The sequence below is a fragment of the Schistocerca piceifrons genome, chromosome 4 (assembly GCF_021461385.2).
Source record: "Schistocerca piceifrons isolate TAMUIC-IGC-003096 chromosome 4, iqSchPice1.1, whole genome shotgun sequence".
Classification (NCBI taxonomy): Eukaryota; Metazoa; Arthropoda; class Insecta; order Orthoptera; family Acrididae; genus Schistocerca; species Schistocerca piceifrons.
The window spans coordinates 619,210,601-619,229,819 of NC_060141.1; the positions used below are offsets into that span (position 1 = coordinate 619,210,601).

Below are 19,219 nucleotides of genomic sequence, written 5' to 3' on the forward strand. Positions count from 1 at the left end.
CTACCACCACCTACTCAAGTCCGGTCACCAACATTACCTATCACACCAAAGGCAGGGCTACCTGTGAAACCAGTCATGCGATCTACAAGCTAAGCTGCAACTACTGTGCTTCATTCTATGTAGGCATGACAACCAACAAGGTGTCTGTCCACATGAACGTCCACCGACAAACTGTGGCCAAAAAACAAGTGGACCACCCTGTAGCTGAACACACTGCCAAACATGATACCCCTCATCTCAACGACTGCTTCACAGCCTCTGCCATATGGATCCTTCCCACCAACACCAGCTTTCCTGAATTGTGCAGGTGGGAACTTTCCCTGCACTACATATGTTCCTGTAACCCTCCTGGCCTCAACTTTCGTTAGTCACTATCTTCACCCATCCAGCCCCCTTCCTGTTCCCATTCCAGCACTACACATCCGTCATTTCACCGCCACACCCAGTCTTTTAATTTCTTTTATTTTTATTTTTATTTCTATCCTTTCCACTACTTAGCCCCTCCCCCCTCTGCACCTTCTCTCCTACCCTCCGTCTAAACTGCAACACTTCACTGTCGGCCACTCCCACCATACTATCCCTACCCCTCCCCACCCCATCCTCCTCCATACCCCCACCCAGCCACCACTCCCATCATGCACTGGTGCTGCTTCTCGCAGTGTAGTTTCAGCTCTCTGAGACTGCAGATGTGTGTGCAAGTTGCGCTTGCGTGAGTGTGTGTGTGTGTATGTGGGTCTACTGCTGACAAAGGCGTTAATGGCTGAAAGCTATAATTGTGTGAATCTTTTTATTGTGCCTATCACGGCTCAGCATCTCCGCTATATGGTGAGTAGCAACTTTCCATCTCTCGTAAAGTTTTATGTGTATTGAAAGCAGTCATGATCTATTACGGAATTGTTCATGAATTGCTTATTGTGACCTTTCTTGTGTGCTCCATTAAAAGCTTTAGGCTATTGTGATATAATGTATTATTGACTGTATAATCTTGAGGAAAGAACATCCTACAGACAATGGTGTTCCTGTTGAAGAAGCAGTGTGACAGGGACTTAACTCAATGTTTTTCATTTTAATCCCCCCACCTAACCCTTCCACCCCATCCCATCCCCACCACCTCTAGGGTAAGGGAGAACCCTTGCAATATGACAACTGCTGTTCAGTTTCAAATGAGATGTCCATATGCCCATAAACACAACTTTCACTGCCACCGACAAACTTTAAAAAAGTCTGTGGTCTCTCTTGAAGCTATTTTCACTTCCTGCAGACTTTCTATCAATGCTTCTTCTGTTCATTACCTAGATGTTGAAGTATACTTGCCAAAGATAAACCCATCTACTCAAATTGGCTCTCATAATCATTTATATCCAAATTCTAATTTTGGGAGCTTCTAGACAGAACTTCATACTTAGTGCCTGCAGCCTACATTTTCAGTGATAGTGTTTGTGAGAGTGAGTTAAGTAGTAACAAGTGTATGTTTTTATTTCAGGGTTCACGGTGGACATTTCAAGCTTCACGTATGCGTGGGGATTTTCTGGGAATGCAGCTGATACCAGATCAGATGCAGGTCTTAAATCCTGCAATTGTTCTGGTACTAATTCCCTTGTTTGACAGATCAATTTATCCTGTAATTGGATATAACAACACAGTGTCATCACTTTTGACAAAAATGTTTGCTGGTGGCATCATTGCAAGTTTTGCTTTCATCACTTCTGGAGCGATAGAGATTAAACTAGAGGTATACTATTTCTGTAGAGGTAACACAATGTTTTACATCAGTGTTGACTGGATTGCAACATATATTGAAAATGTGCATTTCACAGTATGATGTGTATGTCTACTTAGAAGTTCTTAAATACAGCCCGGAGCAAATATTTACTTTTATCAGTACTATACATCTTCATAATGGATGTTTAGTTTTGTTCCTTTGGTAATTTTGTAAGTGATCAAAATCTACTATAAGTCACTACAATCTGCTCTATATCTAATTTTATAGCAGCAGATTTTCAGTTCCATAAAACTATTAACAAGAATACATGCTGTCAGAGGATCAGTTTCTTCAAGTTACAAAGGAAAAAGAAGCATTAATTTAATTCACCATTGTAGTTTGATATATCATGATGGTAATGTTTTTAAAAAAAACTTTTATTGATGTGCAACAATTTTTGTTTATTCAGTAATAAATTTTTCTAGCCTTGCAAGCACTTTGTGATGGCTCTTTGGTGTAACTGGAGGTAAAATACAGAATGTGTGTTGTGACTGTCTAGTTTCCTCTTCCTCAGATATGCACAAATGAAACTTAATGCAACAGAGGAGAAAAAGAAAATTGTAGCTACTCATTTAAAACAAAGCTAGCATTCTGTGTCTCATGCTTGTTGATTTCTACTATCTCTAGTAGTGGCATGTTTTTATCAGTCTTAGATGTATAGGGGATAGGCAAAATAATGTGAACACCTGTACTTACTTGGGAATGGTTTATTAATAAGGGGTTGGATCCCCATTGGCCCATAATATAGCTATGATTTTTCTTGGAATACTGGCATATAATGAGTGTATAGTTTCCAGTGCACTGTAATGCTGCTCTTCAATCAGAACCTCTACTAACACCTGTAGCAATGAGGGAGGCAGAAATCTGCTCCAGAGTCTGCGCTCCAATACCGCCCTCAAAGGTTCAATAATGTTAAAGTCAGGCATCTGCGCTGGCCAGGGAAAGCACTGCAGTTCAGTTGCATGCTCCTGATATCACGATTGTACTGTCCTGGCTGGGTGGATGGGTACATTATTGTCCTGAAATATGGCAGCATTGTTGGGGAACAACATTGAATCATGGGGTGCACCTGAAACCTAAAATGTTCACATAATCATTGGCTGTAACACGGCCATCGAGGCTAATGATGGGACCAGCAGAATACCATGCTATGGCTGCTCACACCATCACAGTTTGCGTTAGCATATGACAATCTCTGTCACTTAGTCTTGATTTGTGCCCACTATTACATTTACACTACACAGTGTAAATGTTTGGTGTAGGCCGTCATGACTGTTGAAACAGTTGCTCTTGAGACATTCAATAAGTTGGCTGTCTTGGTTACTGATGCCCTAGCTGATCGGGCCCCCACAATCTGCCCTCTTTGGAACTCTGTTAGCTCCTTCACTGCACATCAACCTCGTTCTCTGAATGCAAATACAAAGTGTGCACTACTTGTAAACAACCTTCAGTGACGCCTAGTCTGTACTAAACATGCAGAGTCCAGCACAACACATGCCTTACCTGCATTGTTGAGTATCAAACACAACTATTCCATTACTGCCACTGTTCACATTATTTTGCCTATCCTCTGTATGTCACCTTGTATATGAAATGTGTTTAATATCTTCTTCACAGTTTTAAGTGTTGTAAGTTTTGTATTACCTTATACTTGTCTCACCTATTTTATTTTATCTCCAGTTGTGACAGTAAATAATCACATGACAATTTTGTAATAAGCCTAAAACTGAGTAGTGGATAAATAAAAATTGTTGTAGAATATCAAGAAACTTTTTTTTCCCCCTGGAAATGGCACAGATTAAAGTTAAACATTTCATCTTCACTGAAGACATTAAAGACAAAATTGTTGAACAACAATCCCTGCAATTACCTCTCTCTCTCCTTTTATGGAAAAAGTAGATGGTGTATGCCAGGGTTTGTATGTCTGAAACATGCTGCATACTGGTAGGTGATGAAACAGGATACAGCTTCACTTCAGTTCAAGATAACAGTGTCTTGTGACTTTCCCACCCAGCTGTCACAGGCGTCACACCTGCAGATGACCTTTCATGTTCACCAGACCAACAGACAGCAACATGAGCACCACCAGCGTGTCAATGCCCCTGCGGACCTGCTTGATTCTGCAGGTTACATTGCCCCAAGTAGGTCCAACTAAGCTGAATCCTGGCACTGCTCAGGACTGTAGGCCAGCACCAAGCAGTCATTTCATTCAAGTCCTCTGGACCAGGCACTGATCACAGTAGTGGTCCACCAATCAGAGCTGTCGCTAAGGAAACCATCAGAATCTTCAACACAATGCGACTGCCAGTAACTGCTGCACGTGCAGTAGTGGTCCACCAATCAGAGCTCTCGCTAAGGAAACCATCAGAATCTTCAACATTATGCAACTGCGAGTAATTGCTCACATGCAGCTGCCCATGGATACCTCAGGCATTGCCAGGAAGTGATTATCTACACCAGTGTTCAATCACTCTGGTGTGATAAATGACACTGGAAATTGCAGAGGGCTTTGATATGGATCATTGCCACTACTTTACATTCTAACTGTTCAACTCCAGAGTGAACTCAGACCTAAGTTTGTCCATTACTGGCGCTCACTTACAAATTTGTGTAAAATCAGTTATTACCATGAGCCACCATAAACAGTCTTTGTAAATAACACTCCAAGAAGGAGCTCCTGTGTATATGTTTTTAATAAATTTGTTCTGTAATGTTTACTTGGGCTGCATTCTCATTGTGCCTGCACTGGAAGGAAACATCTCAACTGGTGATTAGGTATTTGTCCATGCTTGTACTATGCCCCACATAAACAGTGGCCTGTACACCGTGGGTTTACCGATATTGACTTCCATACCAGCATGTCTAACTCATCAGATGTTACTGCCCAGGTACTGCTGCTGCTGCTCCAGAACACCCAACATGCCATGGAAGCAATCGTAGAGAAGATGGTGGTCATCAGCATAATACCCCTGGAATTCTCCAACCACATGTCACACATGAATTCCCTGGTGAAATGATCCTGGGTGGCACTTCCACCATTGCAAACATTTGACAGAAAAGTTGAGCCATGGCCAAACTACATGGCCAGAATGGGGAAATGCTTTAGGCTTTGGTATCTCAGGTGATGCTCAGCAGTGCATGTTCTTTTTGGTGTATGGAGGGCCTGAAATTTACCACTTACTGCAGCAGCTCAACCTGGAAGTGGAGCACCACACTCTTCCACTCTCCATGATTAATGTTCATCCATCATCAATGTCTACCATCCCCCAAAAATTGAAGACATGACATGCTTTCCAGGGGGCAAGTTTTCACGAAGATGGAGTTGCAGGATATTTACTTTCAGTTCCCTTTGGATGAAATGCTGTGAAATATTTTAGTGGTCAACATCCCTGTTGGTCTTTCTGCTATAACAGGCTTCCTGTTGGCATCACCAGTGCCTCAGCTAATTTTCAATGATATTTAGAAAACCTGACTTTTGATGTGCCCAGAGCAGCCAATTATCTGGTCAACATGATTGTTATGGGTAAAAAGCTCAAGATTTAATGACTGGCATAGACACCCTATTTGTTGTATTCCAGCAGACCAACTTCAAGTGCAACAAGGACAAATCCTGATTTCTTTTACCCCAGGTCAAATATCTAGGCCATGTCTTAAGTGACTGAGGAAAAAAGCCCATGGCACACTACATTCAAGCTATCCAGAAACTTCCCACCATTAAGGACACTAAATAACTCTCCAATCTATGTTAGGTCAACTCAATTATTATAGGAAATTTAATCCCCCTGCAGTAGCCATCGGTTACTATGGAAAATGTGAAATGGAATTGGACCTACAAATGTGACAAAACCTTCAGGGATCTAAAACAAGTTGTTCATTATCCAGCATGGCTTGCAATCTATGAACCATCTAAGTCTTTGATTGTGGCAGCTGATACATCAGACAACAGCTTGTGCATGGTCCTGGCTCATGAAGTTGGTGGGGTGGTACAACTCATTGCTTTGCATTTATCTCCAAAACTTTAACACAGGCACAGCCCAACTACAGCCAGATAGTGAAGGAAGCCCTCGCTATTGTTTTTGCCCTGAAAAAATTCCGTGATTACATGTTTACATTTTGACTGACCATAAACTTCCTGTACCATGATTCAAGACCAACTTGAATATTCCAACCAGGATGGCACATTGTCTTCAGCAGTGGCATTATTTTTGTCCAGGTACTCCTGTGATACCGAGCATTGTTCTGAGGATTCAGTCATCTGAGAAGTGCTCCATCTAGTGAACCATCATCGGCCAACAGATCGCAAACACCTGGATCTTCCAGACATATAGCTTTTTGGTATTTCACAACAAATTATCCACCCTTAAAGGCAACCTATTACTACAGGGGAGCAGTGGTCACAGTCCCAATCACTCTGGTGATGTGTATTGTCTCTTCTCCATGAGGGACAGTGGCAGATGATTCTGACTGTGCAACTGGCTAGACATAATGTATATTGGTGTGAGATTGACACCAACATTGCCAGTGTGGCTGCAGCATTTTAATCCTGTCAGAGTAAAAAAGCAGCACCTGCTCAGTGCCTTTGCCAGATACCTCAGACATGCCACAATTTAGATTTTGCAGGCCCCTTTTTGGGTTATTCCTGGTTCATTGTTATCAATGCAGGTGGTGGATTCTCTTATACATCACACATGTTGTCCCCATCATCAGTTTAAATGATTAAAGCTCTGACACATATTTTTTTCCATCAAGGGGCTCCCAGAAACTATAGTCACTGTTCATGTCTACTGAATTTTCCACTTCACCTTGGTGCGCATGGTACCCTTCCAGCCAGCATCCAGTGAACTGGCAGTATGGTTTGCCCACACTTTTGAATCACACTTAGCCAGACTGCACCTACACCATGCTCTTGACGAAATGCTGACCCTTTTTCAAGTCTCATACCTCCACCCCTAGATGAGAAACTACATGGTAGGCCACGCCATCCACAACTCTCCATCCTGCATTCTACTAGATCAACACCCCCCCCCCCCACCCTCATCACCACCTCCTCAGCAGACATCCCACCACTATATCAAGGATGAGGTCTGGGCACTGGTGCACTCTAAGAACTGCCGATGCTGGGTGCTGGCAGCTATCACCCATCTTTTGCTTCAGACAACTTCACAATGGCTCCACGTGCCACAGATATATCTACTATCTGCATGCCCCCCACCTCCCATGCCCCCAAGCTTGCTGATCCTTCCAACAACCAGTAGTCTTTCAAAGTCTTTTTCACAGTGCTGGACTAACCCCACCCCCTCCCAGGACCATTTGTTATGCCATCCAGTTAGTGCTTCAGTAGGTCACATAGCCTCCAGCTTACAGGGAGGTCAGACCTCCATCAATCCGGGTGCCCCGGGGGAGGGAAGGATACTGTGTGTGGGCTGTTCACCCTCTCTTTGTCATAAACCCCACCGCCATGGGATTGGACTACCCATTGAAGCTAGGAGGCCCACACCTGCAGACAACAGATAGATATGCTCACCAGGCTGACAGACAACAGCATGAATAACACCAGAGGTCACTGGCCCAGCAGACCTGCTGGCTGGGTCAGGTCTTGTGGCTGCAAATAGGTCCTCTCAGCTGTATGCTGGCACTGCCGGAACCTTTAGGTTGCTGCCATGATGTGCCAGGCAGTCATTACTTTCAAGTCTTCTGGGCCAGGTGCTGACCAAAATAGCGGTCCATCAGTCAGGTCTTTCACTAATGAACCCACTGGAATATGCAACACTATGCCACTGCCAGCCACCAAGGTCTGTGCAGGTGCCAGTACCTATCTCAGGCATCACAAAGAAGTGGGCTCCATACCAGAGACTGTGGAGGACTTTGGTACTGGCCATCATCAGTGCTTTACAATGTAACTGTTCAATTTCAGGATGAAATCAGACTTTGACTTTGTCCATTATTGTGGCTATCTACCCACTTATGAGCTCATGTAAAATCAGTGATTACTATGAGCAACCAGAAACAGTTCTTGTAAATAATTTACTACAAGAAGAAGCTTTTGTTTGTGTGTTTTTTAATAAACTTGTTCTGTATTGTTTACCTGGGCCATGCTCTCATTGTGCCTCAACTGGTGTAGGATGTATCACTAATGATACCGCGGTATTGATATATCAGGTGTGCCCCTCCCCCAACCTATCCATATTTGTCATGAGAATTGATCCTGGGTAGGTCAGGGTTGAAACATATGTATTGATAATCTGTTATTATGAAACTAGGACAATAAGTTCAAATTGTATTGTGTAGGTTATTAACTACCTAAAGGATGACAGCAAAGCTACTCACTGATCTGACTTACCACTGAACAACAACTAGTTGTTGTTCTAATGTCTGTATCTCTCATGATTATGATGTTTCTTTCTTTGTATCCTAAGATAGAAAGGATCACAAGGGTCTATCAGCTTGGGGAATGTAATGTTCCCAATATGCTAAATGATGGAACAGTTCAGCATAATAACATGAAACTGGGCTGTTCCTAGCCATTGACCTCCCTTTCTACTCACTGGTCCCTATGGACACTGCTGACAGGAAGTCATTAATGACTAATGTTCTAGTCACATCTTCCTGAGACAGAAGCCAACAGGCACTGAGTCAAGAACTGGCCACGAAAGCCTCAACAATTTTGTTCCCTATTTAAATCCACCTGACATAGTGAGCAATGGCCAAAGGAAGCCACGCAGATGGACTCTCAGCAACGCTTATCCATTTTGTACAGTCAGTTTGTAATTGTGTAATGCTTTAACGCTCTAACCACATCTAGGACATGGCAAATCAAATTATCGGTGTTATCTATAAGCAACTGAAGCATCTATCACAAAGTCTGATGATTAATGTGGAAGTTGCCATGCAGTGAGGCAATTTGCACCATGAAGTTGTAAATGTTAATGATCAGTAGAGAAAAAAAAAATCACATCACTAATGCAAAAGCCGTATGCCAGCAGTCATATAGCTTGGCACCAGAAACTGTATGAAATAGCATGAAGGTCAAAGCGATTCTTGTTACACTTCTCAATAAAACTTTTTTGCTTAGCTAATCACTTGAAGTGAAGATATTTCAGTCTCGCGCAAAAATTAGGAAAGGTATCTGTTTTTTATAACAGCTGATATACTGCATTTAGAAGAGCCTTGGATGTATTTAGTTTTTCCTGACAGAATGTGTTTTCATTAGAGAATCGGTGATCCCCTCTGAGAAATAAACATGCCTCAGAAAAATAATGTGTATTGTCTCATTTGAAATGCAACTGCATTTACTATTTGTACATATAACTACTAAACAAAGTTCTAGTTTCAGAACAGTGTAAAAAAAAAGAACTTGTGCTCAAAATGACATCAAATTTGAATGGAATATCATCGAAGAAGGGGGAAACATTATGGGGAGGGGTGAGGGGCGGGGGAGAAAAAAACATTGAAAATTTTTCCACTAAATGGCACTGTAAGCATCATAATGTTAATGGGTTCAGCTACAAATGACAGATGAATTGCAATATGATGGCTGTTGCATGAGTTGCACATCAAACAAATTGTGCTGTGCAGCATGCATGACTGCACAAGTTCAGTATTCAACATAATGTTAATGGGTTCAGCTACAAATGACAGATGAATTGCAATATGATGGCTGTTGCATGAGTTGCACATCAAACAAATTGTGCTGTGCAGCATGCATGACTGCACAAGTTCAGTATTCAACAGTTGTGGCACTGTTAGATAAGTAAGCCCATCCATCACAGCATGGCCATACTACATCGGATGGGAAAAATCCATTTTTGATTGTCCTGAGGCCAAAAGCCTCATAAAAAGCAACAATGAAATCAGTTTTTAATTGTCGTGAGGCTGGTGCAAGATGTGTTCAGTATGCTGACCACTGTTTTTAGCCCAAAGTTGAAATTGGGAAACAGCATCTTCCAGAACAGATCGATGTATGTCAGGGGCCATAAATGTGTTGCACAATGCATGCATTCAATTTGGATACAATTGCAACTGGAGCACTGAACACAGCCAGAAGTCACATGGATTAAGATCAAGTGATATGCTCGGCCAAGCTGTAGGGAAATGATTGCTGATATTTCTGGCATTTCCAAAATGCCCCTGCAGCAGCTGCTTCACTGCCTGTGCAATGTTTGAAGGAGAGCCATCTTTCATAAAAATAACCCTACCCATACATCCCTGCTGTTGAAGTGTCAGAATGACATTGATACGCAGTTGACTCTCACAGCATTTACCAGTGACAGTACGGGTAACAGGACTCATCATCCGTTGATGTACATGCAGATTTTCCGTTGCTCATATTCTGCAATTCTGTGTAGTGACATGTCCTTTGAGATAGGAATGGGCTTCATCTGTCCACAGAATGGCCTATGGCCATTAATTGTCCACTTCCATGAGAGCAAGAAATTCTAGAGCAAACATTTGTCTTGCTGGCCAGTCAACACAAAACAACTACTGAACATGGGTTGTTTTTATGGATAGCAATGCAGTATGTTTTGTAGAATTTTATGCGCCATGCTTAGAGGCATGTACAGAGTTTTGGCAATTCATTATGTCTGCATGTTTGCACACAACTGCTTGATCTCTCCTGCAATGCTGTAGCAACATGTTCTACTGATGCTGTACCAATTGTTTTTCTTCCTCTGCTGGATTGTACTTTAAAAGAAAATCTCTTTTCAAATTTCATAATCATTTTTCTAGGCCCTTGGCAGACATCTGACCAACACATTTTTTCATACCTTTCAGTGTCTGGAACTCCTGCAGATCTACTGACAGTAGAGCTTTAACAATAGCAGTTGATCATTCACTGAGACAGTCATACGGACTGCAAACTGAGGAACAGCTGTGGATGCTGTGTCTTTTATTTTGCATATTCTAGCACTTACAATGCTAGCTAGTGGTAAAACTTTCATTAAATTTCTTTTGTTTCCGTAACATTTACCCCTTCTTTGATAAAACTCCATTCAAATTTTATGTTATTTGACATCGTTCTTAGCAGTGCATGGCATTTTAAAACTGGTACTTTAATTATAATCACCCTGCATATTTCTTAACTACTCCACTGCATGATAAAATGTGTAAATGAGATGTGTGCCATGGTTAATGGCTGTACATAAATATCACAATGAACAATCTATCTTACAGAGATCTTACATGATAATATGTGAGAGAATACACAGTGGTCCATAAGATAACATTCGTGAGATTATCCAATTGCCACCATAAAGGGTTTATTTTGACATATTTTTTCTCTCACTAGTTCACGTGTGAATTACTGTGATGAGTGTCTAGATTTGAATGTGTTCCTAATTTATGCTCCTATTATTAATTATTTTAATTTTACAAAATTATTTTCTTGTGACTATTGAGTTAAACTAAGTCTTTGCTTGCCCTCTGTTTCAGGAATCGTACCCAGTCCTTCCTGTAAAAGACAGTACTCATTTGAACTTCATCAATACAGTGCCATGTAGAATTGAAATTGTTAATCCTTTCAATGGCTTACAAATAGTTAATGGTTCTTCAAACTTCGTATTTAAGAATGTGAACATAAAAAATATAACTGCTTATGACTTCATGGTTTTTGCTCCATCTGAATGTAGTCACTTGTTGATTACTCAACAACAGCTATACATTAATGTGTTAACCTCTGAACAACAGGTAAGTTTAATTATTTGCGTATGTATTGACATCAGGTAAAAATCTCTCTCAACATTTCTGTGTTACAGGTAGAGGAGATAATTATATGTGCAGTAAATTCTCAGCTAATGGCCTACGTTACACAGTTTGAAGATCTGAACAAAACTCTGAGTGGAAAATCGAAAATTAGGTACAGTTCAGAATATATGGATCTTCAGTATCGTATGATAAAAGTAAGTTCTAATCTAACAGTCTGGTATTACTTTTAGTTTGTTACTGCTAGAAATCAAATAATATTTACTACTAACCAAATGAAACATCTGTGTCTAGTAGACTTAAATTGAATTTGTGGATATTAAAGTCCGTTGCTATAGGAACTTTCGCCCACTTTTCCTCTAGGATTTGAAGAATGCTTAGAATGCAAAAATTATCATTCAGTATTCAATCTTGCATTGTAATGAATTGAACACAGTAGGTGTAGATTGGTTAGTAAGAACATTCAGGCATGTTTTTTATTGATGATATCTTCCGGGGAGCTACCTTTCAACTGTGATTATTTGGTGTATTTTAGAAGGTTATTTTAAATTAAGAAATGTATATATGGGACAGTCTATTGACAGAATGCCAAACTGCTGTTATTCCACAACAACTGCACTAAAATATTGAATCCTCCTTGATTTCAATGTTACATAGAAGTGTGTGTAAAAAACTTGAGGCAAAAATATAAAGCATACAAAAATTAAGAAATATTACTCTGTACTGATGTTCAACTATATCTACATCTACATCTGTACTCTGCATTCAAACATATTGTTAAGTCACCACATATTTCACTTCTTCGTATTAAACTAATGAAAGATGATCATGGAGAAAAGTTATTTACATAAGAAGCATACAAAAAGAACTTCTCACTGTGTGCATATTTTTTTGATCTATATACAGATGTGAGGAGAGAAATGTGAGCACAGAGCATCACCAATATGCAAAGACGATGGAGTATCTCCACCTGCAATGGAGGAGTTGCTTATAGTTTGGCATCACAGCATGGAGTTGTCATGGAAATTCTCAGAACAAGAGAGGTTGGTGACAATGATCACATTCTGAAACGAATGAAGAATGTCCTGTAATCTGTCACTTACATCTGTGGTAACATAGTAAGTGCTTCTGTCATAAGCTTGGGTATGAAAAGTAGTTGAATAGCAATCTGTATACCTGACATTGTAATTGTTTTATGGGAGAAGAAAAATACAGAAGAGTTTATTAAGACTGGTTGCATGATTTCATAGCCATCAGGCATATATGTGAGCTCTCTTACAGTCCTCGACTCTTTGCAGATGGGAAAGGAGTTACAGGATAGAATTAGTGGCACTGCATAGTAGATCCAGAGCATCAAGAAACTACAAGAAGGTGACATAAGACAAAAATCAAGGTAAAAGTGATCAGAAAAGCATCAGGGTGACAGATCACTAGTGAAGTTGTTGACTCGGTTTCAACATATAAGTTGTGTAAACACTTTATTTTGGTACCCAAGGCGGTGGACATGGATAAGGGGCACTGAAATAAGAGAGCTTTTGGGATAAAAACAAGATTTTTTAAAAAAATAATGGAAGAATATACGACACTGCCTAGAGCATCCAGAGTAAACAATGAAGAAGATAGAGGTGAGCACACACTGTAGTGTTGTGCAATGTAATTAAAATATTTAAGAGAAAATTATTTTGTTTTATGTGGTGTAAAACATGTAAGTGAATTATCACAAAAAAGGGATAAATGAGATTAATTGACCATAGCAACCAAGTACAACTAGAAGAAATATTTACATGTTGAAATTACCGTTGACACGAGTCAAGAAATATTACCTTGAAGAAATATTTGCAAGTTGAAATTAGCATTGACATGGGTCAATAAATATTACCTTGAGAAAATGGAAGATTTTGATTTGCTGATTCCAAACTTATGAGTGTATCCACAATATATGATAACACTGATGTTAATCAACACAATGGCAGGACAGATTTGCTTTGCAGCACAGTGACTGGTGAGCTGACTGTGGCAACGGCTACACAGCAGCTCAGTGAGACATCACTGTGCCCATGCGACACATCAGCAGTTTGGTGCAGCTAGCAGTGATACTGATTAGGTGAACTGTAATCAGCAGGAAACTGAAATACTATTGTTAGTAGTTTCTTGTGTGGAAGGTGATAGAAACATATGTTGCGAATTGTAAGCAGCTGCATTAGAACATAATCTTATTAGTGAAGGTATCTATATTCCACTTGAAAATTGCTAACAGAGACACTGATGGACAGGAATAATCACAGGCAATGATAGATGACATGAAACACAGTACATACATAATAGAGGTGGAGCAGAACATTTATAACGAAAAATGCTACAGATTTCACCACACAGGACACCAGGATAACGAACATAAATAACATTCATGGAGACTCAGGTCAGGCTCCCAACATAAGGCTGCTATTGGACTCTCATTAAGGAATTTACCCTCCTCAGGCACTAAGTATATTTTGCACCCATTGGTCATGCTGGCTACCAAACTGTTGAGCAGTTCTTGGGAGGATATGGCCAACACCTCTCAAGGCGATTCTCATTTCCTGTACGGTTAGGGGATGGGGTGTTCATTGAGAATTATGTCCGCCAAGAGCATCCTAGGCATGCTCTATGGGGTTTAGGTCTGTGGAATACGCAGGCCATTCCATAAGTTCAATAGCTCCACTTCCCATTGTGCCGACACCTCAGCAGTCCTTTGTGGATGGCGTTGTTGTCCATAAACAGAAAATTGGTTCCCACCACACTCCTAAACTGATGGACATGATCCAGAATAATCTCACTGCCATACTGCTGTGCTGTAATGCTACATCATGCAAAGGTATGTAACAGTGTTCAGCCGTTGTGCATAACGCCTACACACACCATAATGCCTTGGCTATATCAATAGCATTCATGAACATTCTGTGGTGTGTAACATTCCCCCCCCGCCCCTCCCCCCCTGCCTTCCCTCTCCTATATCCATGAGTACACGCATACTGGTGCACACATCAGAAAAATGGGAGAGAAAGAAGAAAACACAAGGTGGGAAAGATGTCATGTGCATAGGACATCAAAACCCATGCCAGAGTTGAGCAACAGGGCTAACTGGATGGTGGACCTGACACAACAAGAGCAAGTCAATAGCAACCTATGCAACAATGAGGTGCAACAAACTCTCAACACAATACTGTCAATGGGTCAAGTACAAGTCACAATCCAAATTGAGACCAAGGAGGAAACCCAGTACCAAAGCAAAGTTATCAATGAGTAGTCAGTAGTACGGTGGAGATAGTAACAAATGCAATCAGATGAAGTTCATGACTTCCTGAGTGGTTGAGGTGTGGCAGTATATATGCTGGCTGCAAGAGACACTATTGGCTGGTGTAATCACATGGTGAGACGGTGGCTCACTCACTAGGTAAGTCCAGCACTGCGGCAACACTGCCCTCTATAATCCATCGAGGTCCATTTGCTGCAGCAGGCATTCAACTTCCATGCAGCCCAATACCAGACTCGTGATGGTAACTGATAGATAGAATCACTTGCCACAGTGAAGTGTGATTCATTGGAGAACATAACTCTGATCAGTGTTGCTGACCCAACCAACATGTTCCCTGCACCAACAAAATCATTCTCGAGGATGGCATGGTTGAAGTGGCTTGCATTTAACAGGCTTCCAGTCATACACACAAGTCCAATTTAATTGCTGCAAAATGGTTCTTGCAGCCACATGTGTACTGGTAGCGACTGCAAGGTGTGCAGCAATCTGCATAGGGGTGAGGTGTCTGTTGCTTTTCACCACTAGGGCTGTATATCAATCCTCTTGTGTGTGGTGGTCAGTCTCTGACCATCAGCCTGCTTCTACATGGCATTTCCTCCATCAGTACCCTTTCTTAAATGTGAGGTGACACTTTTGGATACACTCATTACTGTAGCCACAGTAGTGACATTTTGACTGACTTTGAGCCATCCAACCATTCATCCATGATGTGTGTGTGGTGGTCTTCAGTCCTGAGACTGGTTTGATGCAGCTCTCCATGCTACTCTATCCTGTGCAAGCTTCTTCATCTCCCAGTACCTACTGCAACCTACATCCTTCTGAATCTGCTTAGTGTATTCATCTCTTGGTCTCCCTCTACGATTTTTACCCTCCACACTGCCCTCCAATGCTAAATTTGTGATCCCTTGATGCCTCAAAACATGTCCTACCAACCGATCCCTTCTTCTAGTCAAGTTATGCCACAAACTTCTCTTCTCCCCAATCCTATTCAATACCTCCTCATTAGTTACGTGATCTACCCACCTTATCTTCAGCATTCTTCTGTAGCACCACATTTCGAAAGCTTCTATTCTCTTCTTGTCTAAACTGGTTATCGTCCATGTTTCACTTCCATACATGGCTACACTCCATACAAATACTTTCAGAAACGACTTCCTGACACTTAAATCTATACTCGATGTTAACAAATTTCTCTTCTTCAGAAACGATTTCCTTGCCATTGCCAGTCTACATTTTATATCCTCTCTACTTCGACCATCATCAGTTATTTTACTCCCTAAATAGCAAAACTCCTTTACTACTTTAAGTGTCTCATTTCCTAATCTAATCCCCTCAGCATCACCCGATTTAATTTGACTACATTCCATTATCCTTGTTTTGCTTTTGTTGATGTTCATCTTATCTCCTCCTTTCAAGACACTGTCCATTCCATTCAACTGCTCTTCCAAGTCCTTTGCTGTCTCTGACAGAATTACAATATAATATCATCCATGATATTAAGCACTAAAATGATGTCTTGCAGTCATGTTGTCATACACATGGAATGTTGCACTAATTGGCTCTTAACAATTTTTGTCAAACATTATATTACATGGACTGTTGAATGTATATGGAGCATTTGTGCACAGGCTTTGCTTCAGTTAACATGTTGTCCCCTACATTTTCTTTTACTATCATTTGTTGGGTGTTTCATAGCACTTATAGGTTGTACCATAGCAAGTGACAGTTGTTCCTTAGCAAGTGTCAGCTTTTCCTTGGCAGTTGTCAAGCAACATATATTGTTGTTATCACTGAATGCTAATCACCACATACAGAATGGACAGCAGTCTGTCAGAAGTAATAAAGAGATTGAAAGGACTGTCAAATAGTGTGGCTTTAGCCACTAAAAAGAGCCATCTCTTACTGTGAAAGCCAATAAAGATATGTTGTCAACCAGTACCACAATTTTAAAAACATGAAGGGAAGAGTTAGTTACAAAATTAGAGTCTTCAAATTATAAAATTTCCAATAGAAAAACAACCTAAGAAAAATTACTCAAGGAATTACAGCTTTAAATGGAAAATCGATCAATTTAGTCAGGAAGGAGGTTGTAGTACAGCAGGATGTAGAACAGCTTAAGGAGGTAGATGGTAAAACAAAACATACAGGCACTACCCACTTGGAAGTTTGAAAGCATTACTAGTCAAATCTCAGACTTGTGAAATTGAGTAGATGCATTAGAATGAAATGGACAAAATGTTGAAATAACTAGTGCTCTGAATACTTTGACTAATTGGAGAAGCATCTGCAAGCATTAGTAGAATGAAAGGTGCAAGAAAAAGTAGATTCCACTAGTGCTACACCTAATTCTGTGGACAATACTGTTGAACATGATAATGAATTTCAGATTCCAGAAGTTACGGGTACTGCTACAAAATACACAGCTGATACTTAGAAATAAGATCACTGTATCTAACTGTGGGTTATCGAATGATTTGATAGAAGAGTTGTAGATAGGAAATGGTATGAATTGTCAAAACAATTTTCAAAATTTAGACGAGATGGTGAGATACATCTGACCTATTTCTTAAGAGTATTCCCTTGTTTTCTACCCAAGAGATGTGAAGATTCCAAGAAAGTAGATTTTACACTGAGTCATTTAGTAGATCATGCAGCAGAATTGAGAACTGGTCATTCTGAAGAATTTGAATCTAAATAAAGAAAGGAGAGATTTCACTCAAGGAGAGAATCAGAATAAGGAAGGCAATCAATCTTATGTATAAAAGATACAGCACTGGAGGAAACAAAACAAGAAATAATCAAATGAACAATAATTCACAGGTATTTGTACCCAGTAACACATATGCCATTGACACTATAGTAAAAAATAATATGTTTCCCTAAAGAAAGGAATGAAAGGGGTAATTATTCGGTAAAAGTAATGGAAAACTGGCAACATCACAGAGTATTGGTCAGAATCCAGGATGTAACACCATAATCATAGGACTATATACTGAGAGGTTAATAGCTTTCACACTTACTATTCTCTCAAGGGAATGGTTATTGGAAGAAGATAAGGTGGTAGGAAAAGAACACAGAACCAATAGTAATAGCAAATGTGTGAGGAAAATGTGTAGACATTTAGATGAACTCAGCTATCCTAGGAATTTTTGGAAACACTTAGAAATAAGAATGTTTTTGTTGTGGTCTTCAGTCCAGAGACTGGTTTGATGTAGCTCTCCACACTACTCTATCCTGTGCAAGCTTCTTCCTTTCTGAGTAACTGCAGCAACATACATCCTTATGAATCTGTTTAGTGTATTCATGCCTTGGTCTCCCTCAACAATTTTTACCCTCCAAGCTTCCCTCCAATACTAAATTGGTGATCCCTTGATGTCTCAGAATGTGTCCTACCAACCAATCCCTTCTTTTAGTCAGGTTGTGCCACAAATTCCTCTTCTCCCCAATTCTATTCAGTACCTCCTCATTAGTTATGTGATCTATCTAATCTTCAGCATTCTTCTGCAGCACCACATTTTGAAAGCTTCTATTCTCTTCTTGTCTAAACTATGCTTCACTTCCATACATGGCTAGACTCCATACAAATACTATCAGAAAAGACTTCTTGATACTTAAATCTATACTCGAGGTTAACATATTTCTCTTCTTCAGAAATGCTTTCCTTGTTATAGCCAGTCTACATTTTATATCCCCTCTACTTCAACCAATCATCAGTTATTTTGCTCCTCAAATAGCAAAACTCATCTACTACTTTAACTGTCTCATTTCCTAATCTAATTCCTTCAGCATCACCTGATTTAATTTGACTACATTCCATTATCCTCGTTTTGCTTTTGTTGATGCTCCTCTTACATCCTCTTTTCAAGACACCATCTATTCCGTTCAAATGCTCTTCCAGGACCTTTGCTTTCTCTGACAGAATTACAATGTCATCGGCAAACCTCAAAGCTCTTGCTTCTTCTCCATGGATTTTAATTCCTACGCCAAATTTTTCTTTTGTTTCCTTTACTGCTTGCTTAATATACAGATTGAGTAACATCGGGGGTAGGCTACAACCTTGTCTCACTCCCTTCCCAACCACAGCTTCCCTTTCATGCCCCTGCCATCTGGTTTCTGTACAAATTGTAAATAGCCTTTTGCTCCCTGTATTTTACACCTGTCACCTTCAGAATTTGAAAGAGAGTATTCCAGTCAACACTGTCAAAAACTTTCTCTAAGTCTACAAGTGCTAGAAACATAGGTTTGCCTTTCCTTAATATATCTTCTAAGATAAGCTATATGGTCAGTATTGCCTCACATATTCCAACATTTCTACAGAATCTGAACTGATCTTCCCTGAGGTCAGCTTCTAACAGTTTTTTCATTCGTATTTAAAGAATTCATGTTAGTATTTTTCAGCCATGTCTTATTAAACTGGTAGTTCAGTAATTTTCATACCTGTTAACGCCTTTCTTTGGGATTGG

The 19,219-nt window shown here is 40.3% G+C and overlaps 1 protein-coding gene across 1 annotated transcript in view; it reads left to right on the forward strand.

The window, feature by feature from the left end:
- The window catches only part of LOC124796064 (peptide transporter family 1-like), a 178,140-nt gene that overhangs the window by 151,882 nt on the left and 7,039 nt on the right, over window positions 1-19,219 (forward strand). The window contains exons 8-10 of the mRNA XM_047260151.1: window positions 1,484-1,732; window positions 11,192-11,446; window positions 11,515-11,658. Coding sequence (XP_047116107.1) covers window positions 1,484-1,732; window positions 11,192-11,446; window positions 11,515-11,658 — 648 coding nt within the window. The remainder of the gene's footprint in view (window positions 1-1,483; window positions 1,733-11,191; window positions 11,447-11,514; window positions 11,659-19,219) is intronic.